Source organism: Haemorhous mexicanus, chromosome 1, assembly GCF_027477595.1.
Source record: "Haemorhous mexicanus isolate bHaeMex1 chromosome 1, bHaeMex1.pri, whole genome shotgun sequence".
In the NCBI taxonomy this organism is placed as follows: Eukaryota; Metazoa; Chordata; class Aves; order Passeriformes; family Fringillidae; genus Haemorhous; species Haemorhous mexicanus.
In genome coordinates this window covers 41,408,163-41,429,992 of record NC_082341.1, presented here as the reverse complement: position 1 = coordinate 41,429,992, position 21,830 = coordinate 41,408,163, and the positions used below count along the sequence as shown (strand labels likewise).

Sequence of the window (21,830 nt, the reverse complement as noted above, 5' to 3'; positions counted from 1 at the left end):
CCAGCTGAAAAACAAAACTCCTTCTCTTTGCAGTATCTTTAGAATAATCCTTGAAGGTAAACCAGGAGAAAGCCAAGTCAGAAAAAAAGGTGGATGACACAATCAGCATGGCAAACATTTTTTCAGGCCCAACATTCAACTAAGCTCAATGGAAATCCCAAAGACTACCAGAATGTTTATAGAATAACCATTAAGAATTACCATTAAGAATATCAGAATGTCCCCAATGTGTTTAAGAAGGATTACAGCCTTCCTACTGCCACTACTTGGCATGGTATTTTCCCTGCCTGCAATAGGATGTTACGCTTAGCAAGTGCTAAAATCAGGAACTGCATGCTGCCAGTAGCTTAATGATAAAAAATTCTACAAGGAGCATACAGTCACTCAGCTTCTTCAGAGAACCCAGGGCACCTCCAGTATTTTTGCTAACAAACTGTGAGCTTTTGAGAGCACTCCATGATCACAATTTGTATTTTTTCACACAATATACCACCATCTGAAACCACGATATGCTTCCCATCACCACTGTAGTGGGCGTATGTCTGTCTACAACTTCAGACACTTCCCCTGATGCCTATTAGGTTTTTTATTACTTTTTCTGTGTCTTGCTTTTGAACTATTCCATATATCTCAAGGCAAATTATTATGAAAAGCTTTGGTTTTATCAATATTAAAAGGCATAGTTTGCCAGTGAATTCTGCCATTCATAACATGTAACAACATTTTAGAGCTAAGAAGAAAGTGATGATGACATTTTTCTTGGGACAGTCAAAATTCCCAAGAGGTTTCAAAGACAAGATGGAAACAGAATAATTTGAAATTTTTACAGGCAAAAATGGAATGCTTGTTTTCTTTTTTATGGATGGACATACACTTTACCCCAGATACCACACAACAACTGGCATCCAGTTGGTTCTGTACCTTTTGACAGCATTGGCTTCTTGAGAGGCATCAATTCTCTCCTCAATACAGTATTAACTACCATAAACTCAAAAAACCCTATAGTGCTTTGTTTGTTTCTCTCTAAATGGTCTTGGGCTACTCTGTGGCACAATAAGCCTTGTATGCTGCAACTGTGAAAGCTTTGCACCAAATTCAAGAATATGTTCAAGAGGGTGTTTTTCCAGATCAAATTTGTGCTGCACTTGTTTTAAAAATGATGGAAACAGCTTAACTCCAAGTTCTTCTACGTTAAAGGCTGATACATGAGGATCTGCTCGGCAGGAAGGAATTAAAAGGCTATTAGCTGAACAATGTATTTTAAGAGCAAAATATCCTTTCTGTGAAAAACCTGGTACTAAAAATCAGCGAGGTGAACATGACTGCTTCATGAGAAGTAACAGGGAACAGAGGCAGCTAGCTCCAATCCACTTTTTTCACCATCTCCTAGTATAGAAAAGCAACCTGTAACACCTAAATAACTACACTGGACTCCTATTAAACTGATCCCAAAAATACCTGCTATCTTGCAGCAAGATCTAGTATGTGTGCAGAAGCAAATAATAACCTTTGTAATAGTCTGAAATACAGAGTACAAAAAAGGAAATTTACTGTTCATTGCAGGTACTTTAATTACATTTTAACTTCTTGGAAGTATGTGGCACAGCCTTCATCTCTATTACATAATAAAGTCACCTATATGCTACAATGCTGTGGCAATTGAGAAAGTACCAGCTACACCCAAAATGCATTTGAACTAAGTTCACTTCCCATTAAGTGAAATTTAAGAAATCAGTCTGGATGCAAGATGGCCTGGCAGACTGCTTCTACCCTGTAAAATACAAGACATGGTAAAAAGTAAAAAGGACCCTTAGAAAGGCTCCAGATCCCTCACATCACAGATGATATTTAAGCAGTGACAATCTTATTTCTGGCAGAACATTTAAACAGTTATAGCACCATAGAAGAGTTTTAGCAGAAATTATTTTGTACAACCCTCAATTGTCAAGAGTCTGTTACTTACTTGAACTTTGTAACATGGCAAAGGGTAAATCCAACCAAACTCAGACATTAGACATCAAATCACTCTGTACAAATTACATCAACATAAGGTTCTTTAGCTCACAGGAATTAAAAGTATCTACAGTGTTGTGGCTGCACATGTAAGTCAGTTTAGCAAGTTAAAATAAGGTAGCTTTTAATCCAAAAATCCTTACATATTTGCTCTTTAGTACATTTCTTAATGCATCTGCTATTCTTCCTCCTGCATCTAAGGTCAGTTTCCCTGCCTGAATTCTCTGACTGTACTTTCTTTCCATTGGTCTCTTGGCAGGTAGATCATGTTTACTGCAAGAATCTGGATCTCTCATACTGCACCTGTTGAACTCCACCTGTTGCTGTATTGACTTACTGACTTTTTAATACAATAACTGATGAGAAAATAAAAATTCTTTCAGAGTGGGTAATACAAAGCATCATCAGAGCAGAACAGACACAGTCTAACTTGAAGAATTTCTGTCCTGTGATTAGCAGCAGGTTAAAAGATCTAATTTTATCTAACTTGAGTATGTCTTCTCAAATTCTGCTTAACCCTTCAACAACCAGGCATAAATAGACACAAACATTGCATTCCCAAGGACTGCAGAACCAGTCAGACAAATTTCACCTCTGGGTATGTGTGTATATAGATAGAACTACCTGCAGAACAAACCAAACAATACACACAGGGTTTACAGGAACCTAGAGACAGATCTAATTACGCCCTAAACAAATTAAGCTGAAAAGAAAAACGCGTGAATAAAGCCCAAAGTGGAAAGGCATAAGGGAAAATAAAAAGTATTCCCAACTCTAAGATGCCTTGTACTAAATTATACATGCAAATTTAGCTGTGGCAGTTATCCTTCAACTAACCTTTGCAGTGCAGAAGCACTCCTAATCCGCTTCTGTCCGCAAATCGGACAAATTAGCTTGAATCACAGCTAAAAAGCACTCTAACACTCTAAAGACGCCATAAAAGACAACAAAAAATAGTTCTATAAATACATCAGCAACAAAGGAAAGGCTAAGGAGAACCTCCAGGCTTTGCTGGATATGGAAGAAAACAGTGACAAAAGATGAAATACCTAATACTTCTTTGCCTCTGCCTTTTAGGGTAAAACCAGCTCCCTGAACTGAAGACTGGGATGAGCAGCAGAATGAAGCCCCTATACTCTAAGGGGAAATGGTCAGCAATCTACTGCACCACTCAAACACACAGAAAGCTGCATGGGGTCCACACAAAGATACTGAGGGAGCCGGCAGAAGAGTTCACTAAGCTATTTTCAATAATTTCACAGCAGTCCTGACCAACTAGAGATCCCGGCAGACCAAAGTCAGCAAATGTCACCCTACAAGAAGGGTGTGAAGGAGGATCCAGGAAACTCCGGGCCTGGCAACCTCACCTTGGTGCCAGGGAAGGTTATGGAGCCAGTCGTCTTGAGCACAATCATGCAGCACATACAGGACAACCAGTACCAGGCCCATTCAAGATGAGTTTATGAGGGGCAGATACCTCTTGACCAACCTGATCTCCTCCTATGACAAGGTGACAGTGGATGAGGGAAAGATTAGGGATGTTGTTTATCTAGACCTTACTGCAGCCTTTGACAGCACTCCCATAGCATTCTGGAGAAAGTGGCTGCTCATGGCTTGGACAGGTACACTCTTTGCTGGATGGCCAAGCCCAAAGAGTGGTGGTGAATGGAGTTGCATCCAGTTGGCAGCTGGTCAAAAACGGTGTTCCCCAGGGATCAGTGTTGGGGCCAGGCCAGTTTAATTTCTTTATCTATTATCTGGATGAGGGATCAAGTGTACCCTCAGTCAGTTTGCAGATGGTGGGTGGGAGTGTTGATCTGCTGCATTGCAGGAAGGCTCTGCAGAGGGATCTGGATGGGCTGGAATGATGGGCCAAGGCCACTTATATGAGGTTCAACAAGGTGACGTGCTGGGTCCTGAACTTGGATCACAACAACCCCACTGAACACTGCAGGCTTGGAAAAGAGTGGCTGGAAAGCTGAACGGCGAAAAAGGACCTGGTTCAATGGCAGGTTCAACATGAGCCAGTCTGTGCCCAGGTAGCCAAGAAGGCCAATGGCATCCTGGCCTGTATCAGCAGTAGTGTGGCCAGCAGGACCAGGGCAGTGATTGTACTCCTGTGCTCAGCACTGGTGAGGCTACACTTCAGTTCCTGCATTCAGTTTTTGGACAAAAAAGAACATTGATGCGCTGAAGTGAGTCCAGAGAAGGGCAGTGAAGCTGGTGAAGGGCCTGGAGCACAAGTCCTATGATGATCAGCTGAAAGAGCTGGGCTTGTTCAGCCTGGATAAAAAGAGGCTTATGGGGAATCTTATCACTCTCTGCAACCACTGAAAAGAGGTTGTGGCCAGGTGGAGGTCAGCCTATTCTCCCAGGTAACAAGTAAGATGACAAGAAGAAACATCAAGTTGCACCAGAAGAGATTTAGATTAGGTATTTGGAAAAATTTCTTCACTGAAAGGGTTGTTTAGCATTGGAACAGGCTGCCCAGGAAGGGGTTGACTCACCAACCCTTGAAATGTTTAAAAGAGGCGGGACATGCTAGTGCTGGGTTAATGGTTGGACCCATTGCTCAAAGAGGTCTTTTTCAACCTAAATGATTCTATGATCTCAACTATTTTAACTGAATTTATTCTGAAGCAGATTAAAAGTATCCACATCTATTAATACAGTCAAACAGAAGGGATCATGGCCCCTAGCTAAGGGCAAAAAGAGCTCCAGATGCTTGCAAAGCGACTGTATATTCTCACACTGGAGCAAATTAGTGTGGGAATAGGATGTCACCAATAAAATAAACAAAGATCAGGAAAGTAGCTGAAAACTGAAAGTGGCCTTCATCCTTCCTCATAGTACACAGAGTGGAGTTTATCTTTCTAACCGTATTTTGCATTCAGATACTTTCAGTGCCTGATTTTGTCTCAAATAAGTATGGCAAGCAGAATTTAAAATGAGTTATGAACTACTTCTACTTTATATCTTTCATACTGGTCCAAGTAAGTCTAAACTACAAAGAAACCCAAAGTGTTCGCTGAATTTAATGTAACCTGTTAAGAATTGTACTTTATAGCTACCAGTGTTTCTTTAAAGACTATGTACAGGAAACAAAAGTGTAATAACAAAATGTTATTTGCTTTTTAGGTATTCTCACAGAAATACCAAAGATTAAGTGTACTGTGATGACTGTAGTGCTCAGCATTTAAGACAGTATTTATAATTAATATTAAATTCCTGCCATGTACAATGTGAAATTGAAGTTACATGTTCATTTTCTCATTACGTGATAAAACTTCTAGTATTGCTCAGTCTTGCTCTACTGTAGACATTGAGCTATTTCACTGTGCTCCTCTGTCATTTCAGTAAAATCCCATGAATGCTTAGAAATGACCTTAAAATGTGAAGGTAGGGGGAACACTTTAACCATGAGCTAGGCTTGCTATTACACACATATGCTTTGAAGCTGTCACAAATGTTAGTACAGAAACATTCAGAGACTACACCCACCATTGCCTCTTCTATCCTAAGTCCAGGAACATGCCCTTTCAAAAGCAAACCACCTCTTTGACCAGCCAGCTACATTGGTATACACAGTTTGGTAGCTACAGCCCCTCTGTCTTAGAACATTAAAAGGATGAGTCTCATTTCTAAAGCCATTTTATTAAATCAAAGCGCATCCTTTCACTGCTGCCCCACCATGACATAAAATGCATTTGTGGCTGCCCATGAAAATGGGGAAAGGAGAAGACTAAAGCAAGAGGTTCAGTTTTAATTCAGGTGGGGTTGAAAAGCTGTGTACTGTAGGGGTATGTAAGAGTTGTTGGGAAGGACCCGGTATAAGTTCTCAAGGGACAGTTCTAAGGTCACATAATCCTAAATCTTCTCTCTTCTTGCTCTCCAAACATGAATTAAGCTGGTCTGTTCCAGGACCTTTCATGCTGCAATCCCCACCAGACCATATGCCCTCTCAACTCTCTCTCCACAAATGCGCTGTTCTGTGGCTTTTTCTTCTTGAAGGTAGCCCTGAAAGAAGACAGCAGATGGCACCGTGTGGAACACACTCACACAAAGCAAAACCATGATGTGCATAGCTAAGAATGTTTTGTTGAAACCAGAGTGCAATGGAAGCATAAAGAAAAAAAAACCCTGAAGCTGACTTACAAAAGCAAAAGGCAGAAAATAAAATTCAGTGATGGAACAATTACAAGCACGACACATTTCACACAAAACACACCATCCAAGCTTGTGCCTAGTAAAAACTGGGCTTCATTTTGGGAGAGAGGGGCTAATGTTGGTGAAGTAAAGGTGGAATACAAAATTAAAACACTAAAAATTCCTTGGCTCCCATTTAGCCATAGGAGAATAATTACAGTTGTCATTACTAGCTGACCTGAGACATCACAAATTAAGATACTGTTGCTAATGTTTAAGTTAGTGTCTCCAGTGTCAAGATCCATTTTCTGTCTGGCGAATGAAAGATTAAAACTGTTACAGAGTAAAATTAATTGTGAGACACATGCAATAGCTTTTCAACTGTTACTTCAGACATCTGACAATAGATGAATCATTCTAGTCACCTGAGTAAGATAAAAGTCAAAACACAGTAGCATTACACAGCTTCTTGGAAATCTCAAACACTGCACTGGCTTTCATGACTTTCATTCTACAACAGAGAGTTGGAGAGACATCCATTTACTGTCATTGTTACCATTGATACAATGCCAAAGCTCCAATTTTGTTTTGCTGACTTTCTAAATTAGAAGAATTGCAACTTTAGAGAATTTTATCTATTTTTAGGGCACTTTATCTATTTTATCTATTTTTATCTACCAGAGAAAAAAATTAAAGACGTTTTAAAGACCTTTAATACCCAAATAATCAAATATTTCAACCATGAAGAGGAAAGCATCTTTTTCCAAGATAAATATTTCAAAAATATTTATGAAATTCTAAGTTATTTAACTGAACTTCCAAATGCTGTTAGGGCTAAGTTTAGGACAAGGAGTTAGCACATTCAACGTGTGCAATAGACTGCATTTTATATATATATATATATATATATATATATATGTATATGTATATAGATATAGATATATGTAAAGTTGGGTAAGTACTCAGGACAGGAAAGCTTGTTTTGTTAAGTTTTGCTTCTGTATCACTTTTTTTGAATCCTCTAGCTATAGCACACACATATTCTACTAAATGTCTTCCTCTCAATCAGCTGCATCCTCTAAGAGGAACTTTCCATGCCTAGATTTTCTTAATCTATCATACCAATCTATTGTGAAAACAGGAATAAAAATAAATAAAATCACATTTCTTGAATTTAAAGAAGTTGGCTATAATTTATAGCATAGTAATTGCAAAAAAAGAGAATACAGAGACTGAAAAAATAAAGAACTGAAAAAATGCAGTCACATGGGCTAGAACAGTTTAAAATTACACAATTACATGTTATTCCTCCCTTCTGCAAAATCCATATTAAACCAACAGGATATAGAGTGCCCATCCATACAGTGAGCCACTATTTTAAATAAATGTAAATAATACTTTGTAAAATACTCTGGAGGAAAATAGGTATCCCACTAAGAAAACCATCAAAAATAATAATCAAGCCAAACTCACATCCTCCATTGCAATGTAGCTTCCCAAGGAATTTGTTTGTTGAAGTGAGGGAAGTTTTGAAAAGGTGTTTTGCAATTCCTCATGGATTATCAGCTAAAGAGAACTTGAACATGCTCTTTTACCTAACAAACTAACACAACCCATAATTTGACTGCCACAGAAAATTATATGATAAGCACTGTAACACCTGGAAATATTATCATTTACAGTTATTTATGTTAGATGGGCTCTGAAAAAGTAACATTTGATACTGGATTCGGGTCACCCACAGCAGGCAGACATTTTAAATACCATTTCCTGCTCTTAAAGCACTCATGTACAAATACTCAGTTATTCCTTGTTTAAAACAGACTATTTCTTTTTCTAAAGCGCAGGACTATTGCCTCACATAATAGCCAGCACTTTTGAAGTATAGCAAATATTTAATTCCCTAAAATGCCAAAGGAGCTTTTACGCTGGGAAAGTAGCAGTAAGTTGGGAAATACAGAAGCTGATCTATTTTATTTGTATCTATATCCTTAAATTCATTCCCCAGGCTGCTTCAACTTATGTAAGGTGCAGTGCAGCATTAGGGTCAATTTCACGGTACCCCTCCAGCCCAGATCTAGCAGCTACCCACATTATAAACATCTCAGTTTGATTCCCAAACACAGCTCAGATGAAGACCACAAACTCTGCTCAGCTATGGGGCCAGAAATGCAGTCTATGTGCTGGACATACTATAAAAAGGCTAGAGCAATACATGTCCTAAGTTCACTTTGCTCTCCAAGCAAGTAGTAAGACTGATGGCTCCAAGAAGTTTTGCTAAATGAGTTAATAATAATAACATTGTCACACATCCTGCTACAGGGTGCAGGCTTCACAGGCCCCAAAAGTAGTAGCTTTAATAGCTTTCTTAAGTAGAAAGAAGCCCACAGGAATAGCCCTAAACGTCAGTACAAATGTACCTCAAAGGGCTTTCAAGAATGGAATTTTCAAAACTTCAGGAGCAAACTGCAACACATACACAGTTAGACATTAAATGGAAAATAACCTGACTAAATTAGAGGAGAATCTTGTGGAGCAGCAAAGACACCTCTCTAAACTTAATGTCCCCGCAATCCACTTAAAACCTATTAGTTCCTACAGGATTTTGAATTTTCTTGCAAACTATACTAGCCAAAATTTTTATTCTCCCCTTCCCCCACCAGTTCAACATGAGACAGGTTCAAAAACATGAGCATTAGGATTACAGGCTGCCAGAACTAGAGACTATTAGAGAGAGTTATGACAGGAAGAAAAGCTAACCTTTATAAACCACTCTAACCCTACGTAATCAAATCAAATTTCTGTTTTAAAAGCTGAACATATTAAACTGTTCAAATAATGGGATATCTGCCAAAAAAAGTCCATTCAAGGATTTTAATTGTAGCATTTGCTCTAGTTAGTCAAGTGTTTGTGAGTGTTTGCTGAAGACCATTAAAAAAAAAAAATCATGGCGTTAAAAGCTAAACTTGATGGTTCAGTTGACCCAGCCTACATAAAACATTTGGATATGTTTTCTTTTTCATGTTTCATTCTGCTATCCATAAATCAATAAATGGGTCAACACTTTGCAAGCATTCTATCTCACCTCATATGTCTTCCACAAGAAGTCTGTAGGGAGTCTCTGCACATGTTTTATGAACGCTGCCCCTCCTACCTATCATGCATAAGCCCATTACTGCACCCACATGAAATCTGATGAGGTGTTCACCCCAATTACAAGTAGTGCAAGTGAGGAGAGAAGCACTACATGCTAAGAAAAGATGGTAGTAGACAATAGTAGATACAGAGCAGGGATTTGATTCTTGCATGACTGCTATTTTATGAGGCCACACAGTGAATTGCTCTTCAGCTGCATCACTCCAACTGAACAAATCTAGCCTGAGGTCTCCCCACTCACAAAGCAGTTTCTGCTATGCCTTCAACTTTGTCCAATGTTCTTTTACCAAATTATTCTCCTTCCATTACACTTCTAATATTTACCTATTTTTGCAATTTCACAAGCAGTAGAGAAGTCCAGTACAGTCAAGTGCACATCATCTTGACTTTACCACCATATCAACCTTACAGAAAAATTTACTTTTCAAAACAGCTCCGTCCAAGTAGGTCAACAATACCTTATAATGGACAAACCCCAAAAGCCAGGCTAACCTGTGCTAACAGTTTCTCAGCCCATGTCATACTGCAATAGAAGTGATCAAAAAGATGCCTGATTTGGATCCTCCTCATTAAAGGGTACGTGGTGGAGCAGTGGTAAAGCCTGGAAGACCATTACCACAAAAATCTCTAACCTTTCCCTTCATGAGCACACAGTCCGCATCGAATCAGATCTGGACTCTATGCTAGAATATTTTTCCTACTATAATAAAATGGTAGAAACAAGTTTGAGTAACCTGAAATTCTGTTAAAATTATTAGTATTACTAGAGTATAAAAACACATTCAAATGTTAACAGTAAATATAATATTAAAATCAATTTTTCAATAAAATAGAAACAGAGTACTTCTCACTTCACAGAATCAAAACACTTGTGAACGAAGAACATGTAGTAAGTTTTTAATATGGATCTCATGAAATTTGCAACATCTCAAAATTAATTCAAAGTGATTATATTTAAACTGAATTGGCATCAAATTCTTTCCTGAGGTCTGGAAGTTGTCTAAGATTATAAACCAAAGGAATTGTTTTGGGGAAAAACCTAAAAGTCTGTGAGAAATGTTTCCTAAACAGATACACATTTATGTACTTCACTTGAACAGGACTGTGTGACGGGTTGAAAGGTTCCAGAAAGACAGATTCGGTTTGGAGACGAAAGTGGCTGTCAACTCTCAAGAATTCCTTTAGTACACAATCTGCTATTTTCCCAGCAAGAGGCACTAGCAAGGAAGCAGTGGCCAGATGAATTACCTGGGTGGACAGTGGCAATGGGTATTATCGACACCATCCTCTCTACGCAATTTTTTCCCCTCTCCTTAGGAACACCAACTTAACATGCATTTATTCACCTCTTATTTCATCACCTGTTGCTCCAGTGTCTCAATCTGCTCTGGTTTTATTTGTATACACCTTCCCTCTGTCACTCAATCCCAGTTTATCCCCTAACATCAGTCACTATTTACATTCCCTCCCAATGTTCATATTCTTCCTCAAAAATAAGAGATTAAACTGTAATATAAAAACTGGTGGAAAACTAAAATGTCTTAGTATTTCAACAATTTACCTTACTGAATTTACTATGACTGCTTTATAGTAAGCAAGAAGAAAAAAAACAGACTGCACAGTGGGCAACAGAGAAGAACTACTCCAGAAGTCAACTCAGATCAAGAAACTACAACACAAACCCACGACCACCAATGACTGATCAATTCCATACACCACTTCTTATGTTCACTTCAGTCACACTTTGAATTTTAAGGAAGGTTTCATGTCATATTTATAGATGCTAAATTATGTTTTCATTAATGAAACAAGTTTACAACAGCTCAAGGATCCATCTGGCAAACATGATTGATTTGAATGTAGCAAAACCTGTATATTTAACTGTGCCTGAGGTAAAACTCTCAACTTCCTTTAACCTGCCTGTCTCTGAAACCCAAGCAATGACACTGACCTTAGGTTTATTTTCACCAGTTAATCCCCATTCACCAAGCCCCACTAACACTAGATTATGGTATCAGTGATGAGAAAGTGGACTGCTATTACATCTATAAGCCATATTTGCTACCGGGAAAATTATGTTACCTCAGAGTGAGGTACAATAAACAAGGGTCACCCCTAATGGCAGGTAAAAAGATGGTAGTTGGAGAAATCAATGCTGCTGGTCTGGAAGAGCCCAAAAATGTGTATGAGATTGTGGTAGTGCTCTTCATTACTGAGAGCTAGCAGGGATGTAGAAGACAACATTCCCAGTAGGAGAAGGTAGGCAAATGGAACTGACAAAGCCTGCACTGGTGCATCATCCTGCACGTGCAGATGGGTAGGGAGAGGGTCTCATGCTCACACGCATGAGCTTTGGTATTCCAGCCTAAGAAAGCTTTCACTAAGGTAACTGGTATTAATCTGGCTTTTTGCATGATGTTAAAATTCTCAGGGGAAAGAGAAGTTTGATCTCATGTCATGGAATATGATTAATGATTCAGATACAGTTCTCACACGTGCGACTTAATGGTAAGAACTGTACAAACAGAATGAATGTACTATTTTGACAGTACTCCCTGAAGACTACTGATGTACCAAAAGTTGTTATCATTTTACTTGGTAGCAGTATCAGAATGCAACAGTCTTGCTATATCTATCTATCTTATATGTATACATATGCACACATACAGCTTATTTTTTATACGTACACACAAACACACACACACACATATATATATATGATGCAAGTAGCCAAAAGAAATAGCATATGGACATGCTAGAGCTGTACTTTAGAAAACCAGTAGTCTCTGTTCAAGGGCTCCATGATTTTGATTGCCTTGGTTCTGCAGCCAGGTTGACGTTTAAGGCAAAATCTGACAGCAAGAATGCCCTCACTTGACAACTGAGTTAAATCTGCTGTTGTACTTTCATGTGCAGCTTTCACTCTGCACTTGTGTGTACACAGGACCAAAATTAAGCTCTTGGTCCACCCAGCTGCCAAACCAGCCAATAGATGAACCAGATTTCAGACATGAAATCTGTCCATTCTAATGTACCATCACTATCCATGTTTCAAGTTCTTGGCCTTAGAATGAAATCCTGGAATTAAATGCTGGAAGCCTGTTAATGGCACGTCTTAATGTGCTGCCTGACTTCACGTATCAGCTCACCTGACCTAGAAGCTGCCAAGAAGTACACACACTTCTCAAAGTCTCTGGACCAGCTCAAGTATGGAAAGTAAACATGACATGAGAAATAAATCAAAAAGTGAAAATACTGCACAAAATAGGTAGTCAGTTAAAAAAAAAAAAAAAAAAAGCCCAGTAAACCTAGTCATAATGTACAGGTCACAAGTTCTTAAGTGACAGCATGGTGACCTCAAAATACCAGTTTGGTTTTACCTTGCACTGGCATTGTATTTCAATGGAGATCAAAAATCAAACACCGTCCTCCCTCTACTGCCTTGGCCTATCGTACTACATTTGGGTCATTTCTGGAAGAAATGCCAACACAAGTGAGTCTCAGTGGCTGACTTTACAAAAGCAGCAAATCTCCTTTCTATGTCAAATCAAAACCTAATTTTACTGTCAGGAAGGCAGGTTGAAAGGGATGTTAGGGAAAAAAAAGTGGTATTTGATTCAATTAATATGTAGAAAACCCAAGGCAATTCTGCCTTTCTTCCTGCCCTTGATGGTTCCATATATCTATACCAGGAAAATGGATTCCTAAGTAAATAGGAAAGCTTTCTACACCTTAGAGGCAATGATATTTTTCAATTCTAAAGAATAAACAATTTGCCTAATGCTCCTCATTTTTTCAGATATACCTCAGTTTCCTCTCTGGAGCACAAAACAAATATTAGAGAATAGGTGACTGACTTAACAACACACTGCAAGATATCCTATGCAAGCTTGACAGGAAAAGCCAAAATAATTGAGAAAATATCAAACTCTTTCACAGTAAAGTCTACAACCACTGTCCTGAAAAAAAAATCCAGTTTACCTGGAGAAGCTCCTAAAGAAGTGGTTGAAAAAAATTAGAAACAAAGCACTGCTACTAGTCTTTTCATAAGCTCCTTTCCCATATTACATTCAGACTTTTAAGACCCTTGCAACATGAAAAACCATTTCCACCTAGTTACTCCACACTGTTTAAGAGAGCAACATAATTTTTTACTCTTTCCAACAATTTTGCTGCTGCAATAGAGAAAGACCTTTGTTTTCACTCAGTTTCTACCATTTTAGGTTCTCTTTCCTACTAATTAACTTAAGTGCATTTGCCTCTACCATTTCTGGCATGCAGCAACACGACACTGGCGTGATTCTTGACATTTCAACTGCTTCTCACAGACCTGCATTAAAATCAATGAGTTTTGTCAACTTCATCTATTCCCTAATTAACAAGGGTACATCCAGCAGCACAGGCAGCAATGCCTTCTGTTTGTGTACTCAGGAAGATGACTTTGCATCAATTTACACATTGCTTTAAACAGGAGTTTATCTTTACAGCTAGTTCATTACTATGAACCTAACTCCCATAGCACCATTTTAGTGTCCTTCAGGGCTTAGTTAGAAGTTACGCAACTCAGCACTGTAAAATTTTCGTTTATCCAACAAGGATGAGTCTTGATTATAAAGATCAGAAAAAACTGGCACAAAAATGTAGGTTGCATGCTTAAAAGTTTCCTCCATAATAGAACAGAGAGCCTTTATGCTTAAATTTAGATTAGAAAGTAACTACTTCACAGGATACAAACACAGGTTCATAGTCTCATTGTAGATTAAATGTTTAGACTATGCCCCCCTCATTCCTAACTTTATTAATTGGAAGTCTGCACTTCTTCCATTCATTTGTGTTTGCAGAAAAACACTTAAATCATGGGCAATTACTTGACATTTTGAAGATATTTTGAGATACTTGGCTTTCACATCACAAAGGTTTATTACTTCACATAGCATTTAAAAACAAAGCCATTCCTTGTTCTCTATCCACTATTCTGAGCCACGATTTGTGAATGGATTACATTTGCGGGTGGGGGAGAAGAGAAGTGAGGGGGGAAAAGCCAACTAGAAAAGAGGAAGTTGTGCTTTTGAAAGTATCAAAGTGGAGTGCATGCTTGCAGAGAAGTACAATTTCAGCAACGACTTTAGGTGAAATTTAACACAGAATACCTAGCATGCATTTCAAAATGAAGCATCTCCTTCCTTCGTGCAATTAACAGTGAGACCCAAAACATAAAATTTTATATTAAAATCTGACAATCCACTATTCTAAAGTCATCTGCCACTTACCCTACTTAAAGTTCTAAAAACCCCACGGATTCCCAGGATGAAGTAACCAGTAATATAAAAATTCATTGTCACGTTTTTGCATTACAGCAACCCTGCCCCACAAGTCTTGTCATCTTTCACTTCGCTGCAAGAAACGAGTGCAGCATTTCTTCATCTCATCCATAAAATGGTTTCGGTCCCCTCCAAGAGGGAAAAGAGAACAGACGGCTTCTACAGGAGGGAAAGCAATCTTTGGAAAAATCAAGATGTGTGGGAAACAGCAAAAGTCCTTGGGCTGAGAAACGCAGCTTCGAAACACCTGGCAGTAAATCAATGTCACCCATTTCGCTGTAATCCCTCAAGTCACTTTTATGAAGATTACTTCCTGCAGTGCATTCCTCACCCTGCTCCCTCCCCGGCCGACGAGGACTTCAGTAAAGACCACTCCGGGAAGCCGCACCGCACACACGGGACCAGCGCCGCGACAGCGGGACCGGGGCGCGGGTCACCCCTGGCACAACTGTTACGCTACCAGCCCCCGACTTCGGCCCCACTCCCGATTCCCAGCCAGCGCCACAACTTTCTTTCCCCGTGCCCCTCGGAGAGTCCTGCCGCAACTCCAAAGGATGCGGGGGAACTGCCGCCGCCCCGTTGCCGAGGTCTCCGCCGCAGGGGACACCCCAGCGCCGGCACCGCCGCTCGCTCCCGGCGCTTCCCTTCTCCCGCGCCGTGGTGGCGACCCCTCACGCTCCCTCCGACCTGCCACAGCGTGTCCCGTCCGCACTGCCTCCCTCTCTCTCTCCTCGCCTCCCTCCTCGGCTCCCGGGGCGGCCGCGGCTGCCCGCTCCCTCCGGGGAACAGCCAGGGGCGCAACTTCGCGGAGTGGCGGAGCAGGCGGCGGGGCCCTCCCGCCGTTCCCGCGGCCACGGCGGAGGGAACCCGCGGGTCTCCCCCGCCGCGGCTCATGGCGCGGTGCTTTCCCGCCTCCCCGTCCCGCCCGGCGGCGGCGGCGACTGACCAGGGGTCGAACTCGTGGATGATGCTCTCGAAGCGGATGACGGCGAAGAGCCGGGAGCTGAATCCAGCCAGCCAGGCCAGGAAGAGGATGGTGAAGGAGAGCAGGGACTGCCAGCCCGCCGGCTGCGACAGGCCCCCCGACAGGCCGCCGCCCGCCCCGGCGCGGCTGTGGAGCGGCGCCGCGGAGTTGGCGGCGGGTCTGTGCTTGTGGTCGGGGGCCGAGTGCTCCGCCATGTTGTACCCGGGGCTCCCTCGCAGCCTCTCCCTCCGCCCGGCGCGTGCGGGGAGGAGGAGGCGGAGGAGGAGAGGAGAGGAGGGAGGAAGGGCAGGGGGCGGGGGGCTCGGCAAGGGGCGGGGCGGAGCCCGCCCGCTCTTGCTCGGCTCTCCTCGCTGACTCCCCGCCGCCTCCTGGCGCACCCGGGCTCTGCCGCTGCCTCCTCCTCCCGCCGCCGCCGTCACCGTCCCCCGGCGCGGGGAGGGGCACGGCGCGGCGCGCGCGAGCCCGGGGGGCGGCGCCATCGACAGGACGGGGGCGGGGTCAAGGAGCAGGAGGGGCGGGGCTGGAGACGGCCCGGGGCTCGCGCGCGGCTCCGAGGGGCAGCGCCGGGGTGGGGAGGGGGCTCTGCCGGCAGGGGGCTGCGGACAGGATCCAGGCGGGAGGGAAAGGGGCGGATCGCGGCTCCCGTCCTCCCTCCCTCCCGAGCGGGCCGTTTGACATTGCCGCCCCTCCGGAGAAGGAGGAGCTACCGGGAGAGGGCGGGGCTCCCAGGAGAAGGCGAGGGGGCGGGACTGATCCCCTCGGGTAGCGCCCTCCTAACAGGAACTCCGGTGACGGCCTGTCACGGAGCGACAGGTATTTAAAAGGGGCGGGTCATCCCCGAGTAGCCAATCAGAGTGGCACGGCCCCGCGCGCTGGGGGACGTCGCGCCAGGAGCCAGCCGTTGGAGTAATTGACTGGCAGTCGCTCGGCCCAATCGGAGTGCGGCGTGCGAGTCACGTGGGCGCCCCCCGGCGACGTGCCAGGGCGCTGCGGTGCATGTGGGCCGGCGGGTGGTGCGGCTCCCGGCGTGCTCTAGAGCGGCGCGACGTGGCGCGGAGCATGCCGGGAGTTGTAGTCCGGCGTGCGGGGGCGCGGCGAGCCCAGGTAACTCCGTTTGTTAGGAATGTTAATTTGTCCCGGTGGAAACTGCGATGGCTGGTGCTGACGGATGTCGGAGAGCTTCTCCCTCATGCAGTTGAGAGGAGTAGCTTAGGGCAAGGTCAGGGAGAGCCCTGCGTGTGCCCCTTGCCTCAGCTGGGAGCATTTTTATGGAGTCCATCATTGCATTAGGTTGGAAGAGACCATGGAGGTCATCGAGTCCAGCCTATGGCCGAACACCACCATGTCAACTCGACCATGGCACTGAGAGCCAGATCCAGTCTTTCCTTAAGCACTTTTCATTCCACGGATGATAACTCTACCACCTCGGTCAGGCGCTGTGACCAGCAAATGGACATCTTGGCTTTTTTGGGAGGGTGGGATTGTTTGGGTTTTTTAAATTGTCTTTTAGGATTTTTCCCATTGAAGTTCTATTTGGGAGCCTTTGTAACTTCCTCAAATATTTTGCAAAACCTGTGGCTATGAGGAGAAGGTGAAGAAAAGGCTTCCAGAGTTGCACAGTCAATGGTGGCCTTCCTGACCTTTTTTCTACCCTGAGATGGCAGGGGATAGCCTGCTTCTGGAAAAAGTATGATATTAAACACAGGCGGAATAAAAAACTACATGGCTCTTTGCACTGATCACATGAACAACATACGTTTTGTGGCTTTTATGCAGGGCTTCAGTTTTGAAGTTAAATAGCTTGGTGTTTATTGTCTGAGGTCTGTGCATTCTCTTTGAGTCACAAATGTGGCTTTTCAAAGGTCCTGAAGACTTGCAGTTCAATTTCACCAGTATGGATGGGGACCATCCTGGGTCTTAGTTGACTAATGTAATTCTAATTAGTCCTTGCTGTTGTCTCTAGCTTCGTTTTGTTTGGCAGAGGAAGAAAACAGTCTGCTTCTTTCTGTGCACAGTGGAAACCTTTCTATTACAGAATCCTAGAATGGTTTGGGTTGGAAGGGGCCTTAAAGATTGTCTTCTTCCAATCTCCCTTCTATGAATACAAGCATCTTCTACTAGATCAAGTTACCTGAAGCCTCATCCATCCTGGCCTTGAACACTCCCAGGGATGGAGCATCCTTCAGCTTCTCTAGGCAATCTGTTCCAGTGGCTCACCAACCTCACAGTGAAGAATTTCTTTCTAACATCCAATCTAGAGCTACTTCCTCTCAGTTTAAAGCACTTCCCACTTGTCCTCTCACTACCTGCCCTTGTAAAAAAGTCCCTCTCCAGCTCTCTTCTAGGGCCCCTTTAGGTACAGGAAGATGCTCTGAGGTCTCCCTGGAGACTCCTCTCCTCCAGGCTGAAAGGCCCCAACTCTCTCAGCCTGTCTCCATAGGAGAAGTGTTCCAGCCCTCTGATTATTTCCGTGGGCCTCCTCTGGACTCATTCCAGCAGGTCCATGGCACTGCTGTGCTGGAGACCCCAGAGCTGGGTGCAGCCCTCCACTGAAGTTGTTCCTTTAGTGGAAAGCTCTGTTCAACATTCCTTAGAGAATGTGGCTATTTTTCCTCAATGCCTGCATTAGCCAAAGGGTGTGACTTGGTCACTGTTTGAAAGCAGAAGAACTGTATTGTCAGGTGTGTGTGTGTGTGTGTGTTTTGATCTGGGAACTTTGATATGCTGTTGCTCCTAAAGGGCTCCATTTCACACAGCCACAGAATGAGGCTTAGGAAAACTTCTGGAAGATTTTGAGGTTCAGTTTTGCTGAATCTGGATTTTAAAAGGCTAACTTTTTGTTAGGTAGGGATTTTTTTATTTGTGTTGGTTGTGGTTTGTTTGTCATTGCTTTTTTACACACCGTATTCTTTCTTGCTTAAATAGGCCAATAAAATGTTAAAATAGACATTTGTCCCTTTTCTAGTGTTGTCAGTGAGGCTTTTTTAATGAGCTGACCAACTGGCATTTCAAGTGAAGGATTTTTTTTTTTAATTGGCTCATGAAGGCAGAGCAAACGGGAGCAGAAATTTGCAACTATCAAGTGTTTTCTAAAACGTACTGGCTGATTTTACAACAGGCTCAGTCCTGATCTACTTTTCTGAATTTCTATTCTGTCAGTTGGCATCCTGTTTTTGGTAACAGCAGTTCAGGCTTAACGATGCAGCAGAGGAGCTGTTTCAAATGGCAGTGTTGGATGCTGAGAGAATACCTTTGTGTTTTCTTTCCTTCCTGACCGTTTTCCTAGATGTTAAGGAGCCAAAAAGGACCAATGATTCATATTAGCTGGGAAAAAAATGTGTATATCAGAGCTTTTTTTTATGTATAATTTACTACCAATGTTAACTTTCCTTGATTTGGAATCTGATTTATTTAAAAATTATTGCAGATCATGGTGTGGATAAGGTTATGTGATGTTTACTTTAAATTTCAGTGCTATAACTTTTACTTGCAACAGAGAGGTTATATCATTCTGAGTGTACTGTCAGAGTTAGATCAGACAATTTTTTGAGCATAGACAAGCCCAGACAGTGTGATTTATTTGAATGCTGACTAATGGTAAAGTGTTTCTTTGTCATTGGTAACAAATTATATTGTTGCCTATTTATTTTCAAACTGTTCAAAAGGCTGTACTCTTGAATATCTCAGAGCTCGGGCAATGAAATTTAGTGGCAGCAAAAGCACAGTTCTAGTAAAAGCTTTTATTAATGTTTTTGTAAATTTGTTGTTTGAAATGAAATAAGGCTTAATAGTCTTATGATAAAATCAATCAAACAAATGCAGACAGATGGAAATTAAGAGACTTCTATAGGTAGAAGGATTCAGTGGGTTTGGTACTACACTGCCATGACAGCAATGGAAAGTACATTTCTGTAGAGGAGATGCAAAAGGTGCCTACTGGAAACTGCATTCAACCCACACTAATAGCTGGATAGGCAAGGACATTTTCTGTTTCTCTCTTTTTATTTTATCTTATCTTATTTTATTTTTACTTCCTCCATCTCCCCCCACCCCCCCATCCTCTTGTGTTCTTTGACTTGTTTCAACGTAATTTGGTTTGATTTGTTCCACTGTGTGTGGTGGTGCATTCTGTGAACACAAAACCTTGCAAAAATGTCCACATTAGTGACTGAGAAGTTGACTTTGCATAGTGATTATGAACCATTTTGTGTATAGAAAATCAGTTTCCTGTTCTGAGCGGGTAAAATAATGGCCAAATGCCTTAAGGAAAGAAAAAAGTCTTTAATTTCCAAGCTTCCTTAATAGTGGAATTATTCAGGGATAATGCCAAATGCAGAATTCATATTATGGTTGTACAAACTAGAAAATCTTGAAAGCTGTGGATCTGCATATAGGAAAATGTCAAATGAGAGCTTTTCATTCCTCAACAAGAGCTACCATGCGTCAGTACTGCTGGAAGAATGGCAGCAAAATTCCTGCAGGAAAAACTGCACATGGACACATCCAGGAAATCAGTTATTAATCAGAAGTACAGACTCATGGTTCACATTTCTCACCAAACTTCATTAGCAACCATTCAGCAGTGTTTGGTAACAGGAGTAGACACCTTAGTTTAGGAAGCCATTTGAAGAGGAGTTTGGGTTTGAAGTGAGTAAACAAGGCTCTTAAACAGTCTTTTCAGCTTTGTGCTCCTGACACTGTATCAAGTTTTTAAACTTGATACTGAGATATTTGGAGGATGGCTTTAGAAATTAATGACACAATACCTCCTGAAATGAAAAATATTAAAATAGTACAGTTAAGCATAATTTGATGTGGTGGAGGATACTTGATTTCAGCTATGTGCTCAGATGGTCATTGTTTAAAAATGTTCAAATGAGAGAAAACATAATCCTATTGCCTGAAATTGTCTTTGGGAACCTGAATTTTAATACACTTTAAAAAATCACCATTTATTAGTCTCCATATAGACAAAAATGACATGAGTTTAATTGTAAAATGGGTTTAATTCAGCAGCTGCGACCCTTTGGGGGTATGTGTAAATCACTTAAGCAGTGATACAAGATGGTCTGTAAAGAGTTTTGCACCTGTGTGACTATAATGAGGTTTGTAATTGATTTGAGTAGAAATTGCACAACTGGTGTGTTTAGACAAGGCCTTCATCTGGCATGTAATTCAATAACAGGAGAATCTCAAACCTTACAGTGTTTTATTGCTGATTCCTTCTCTTCTTTTCCAATAGTTTAAATGTGTTGATGTTGCTTCTCTGCTTCTTCTCTCTTAATTATCCTGCTTAATTTGCCTTTCCCATGACCTGTACAGTGGTAAAAAAATCACTCCAGTTTGCATGCACAGATCTGCTTTTTGCTCTCCCTAGCCAAGCCCTGACATTATCATCTGCCACCATAACCTTTTGCATCAACATGCCTTTACTTCTCGTGAAAAAATTGGGGCTTTTCCATCTTTTGGGCTGATGCCAGCCCTGCTGAATCTTCATCCCTTGTTAAAAAACTGAGGGAGAGACACACACTGGGCCTTTCTTTAAATAAATAAAAAATGCCATACTCAACGTTCTACATGTGTATTTTCTAACCCACATACACTAATGCTGTGCAACATTCAAAACCTCTGAAGTACCTATCTTGAAACATGTTTTGTCATCTGCAGTGTTTGCAAGCACCTTAACCAGAATTTGGTTGTTCTTGGCAAATGCTGCACTCGAGTGTTTTTGCAAAACTTTCATTTTATTCCTTCTGGTAAGAAGGAAAGTACAGCCTTGGGGATGATCAAAAAAGAGTTTTTAAAAAGACTGTTTTCTTCAGGGACATCACTAAATGGCTCATCTGAAGAGTGATGTTTAACATGTAAATTCTAGGTACCTAGGTGTTGTAGATAGTGGGTCTTATTCAAATGTTTTGTTGGAACAGCAAAGCTGCTCAGGGAACCAGCTGGAGGGTAAAGCCAACCTCTGGGAAGTGGAGTAAAAGTTATATTCAGTTTAAGCATATGAGATCTCTCACTGCTTAGTCACAATTAAGGTGAGTTTTGTTGAAGTGAGAGGGGAGAACAGAGTACAGGAAAGGCATTCAGCTGTTTGCTGTAACACCAGCTGCTGTTACAGCATCAAGGTAAGATGTGTGGAAACAGCAAAGAACAGAGGGGCAGGAGGAAAAAAAATATTTTAAAGTCATTTAAAGCCTCTTGAAATC

General features: G+C 41.9%; 1 protein-coding gene across 1 annotated transcript in view; it reads right to left on the bottom strand.

Annotated features, from left to right (window-relative positions):
• STT3B (STT3 oligosaccharyltransferase complex catalytic subunit B) overlaps positions 1 to 15,900 on the bottom strand; it is a 50,888-nt gene extending 34,988 nt beyond the window's left edge. Inside the window, exon 1 of the mRNA XM_059846810.1 lies at positions 15,583 to 15,900. Within this exon, the coding sequence (XP_059702793.1) occupies positions 15,583 to 15,815 (233 nt within the window). The 5' untranslated portion in view covers positions 15,816 to 15,900. The remainder of the gene's footprint in view (positions 1 to 15,582) is intronic.
• Between the last annotated feature and the right edge of the window lie 5,930 nt (positions 15,901 to 21,830).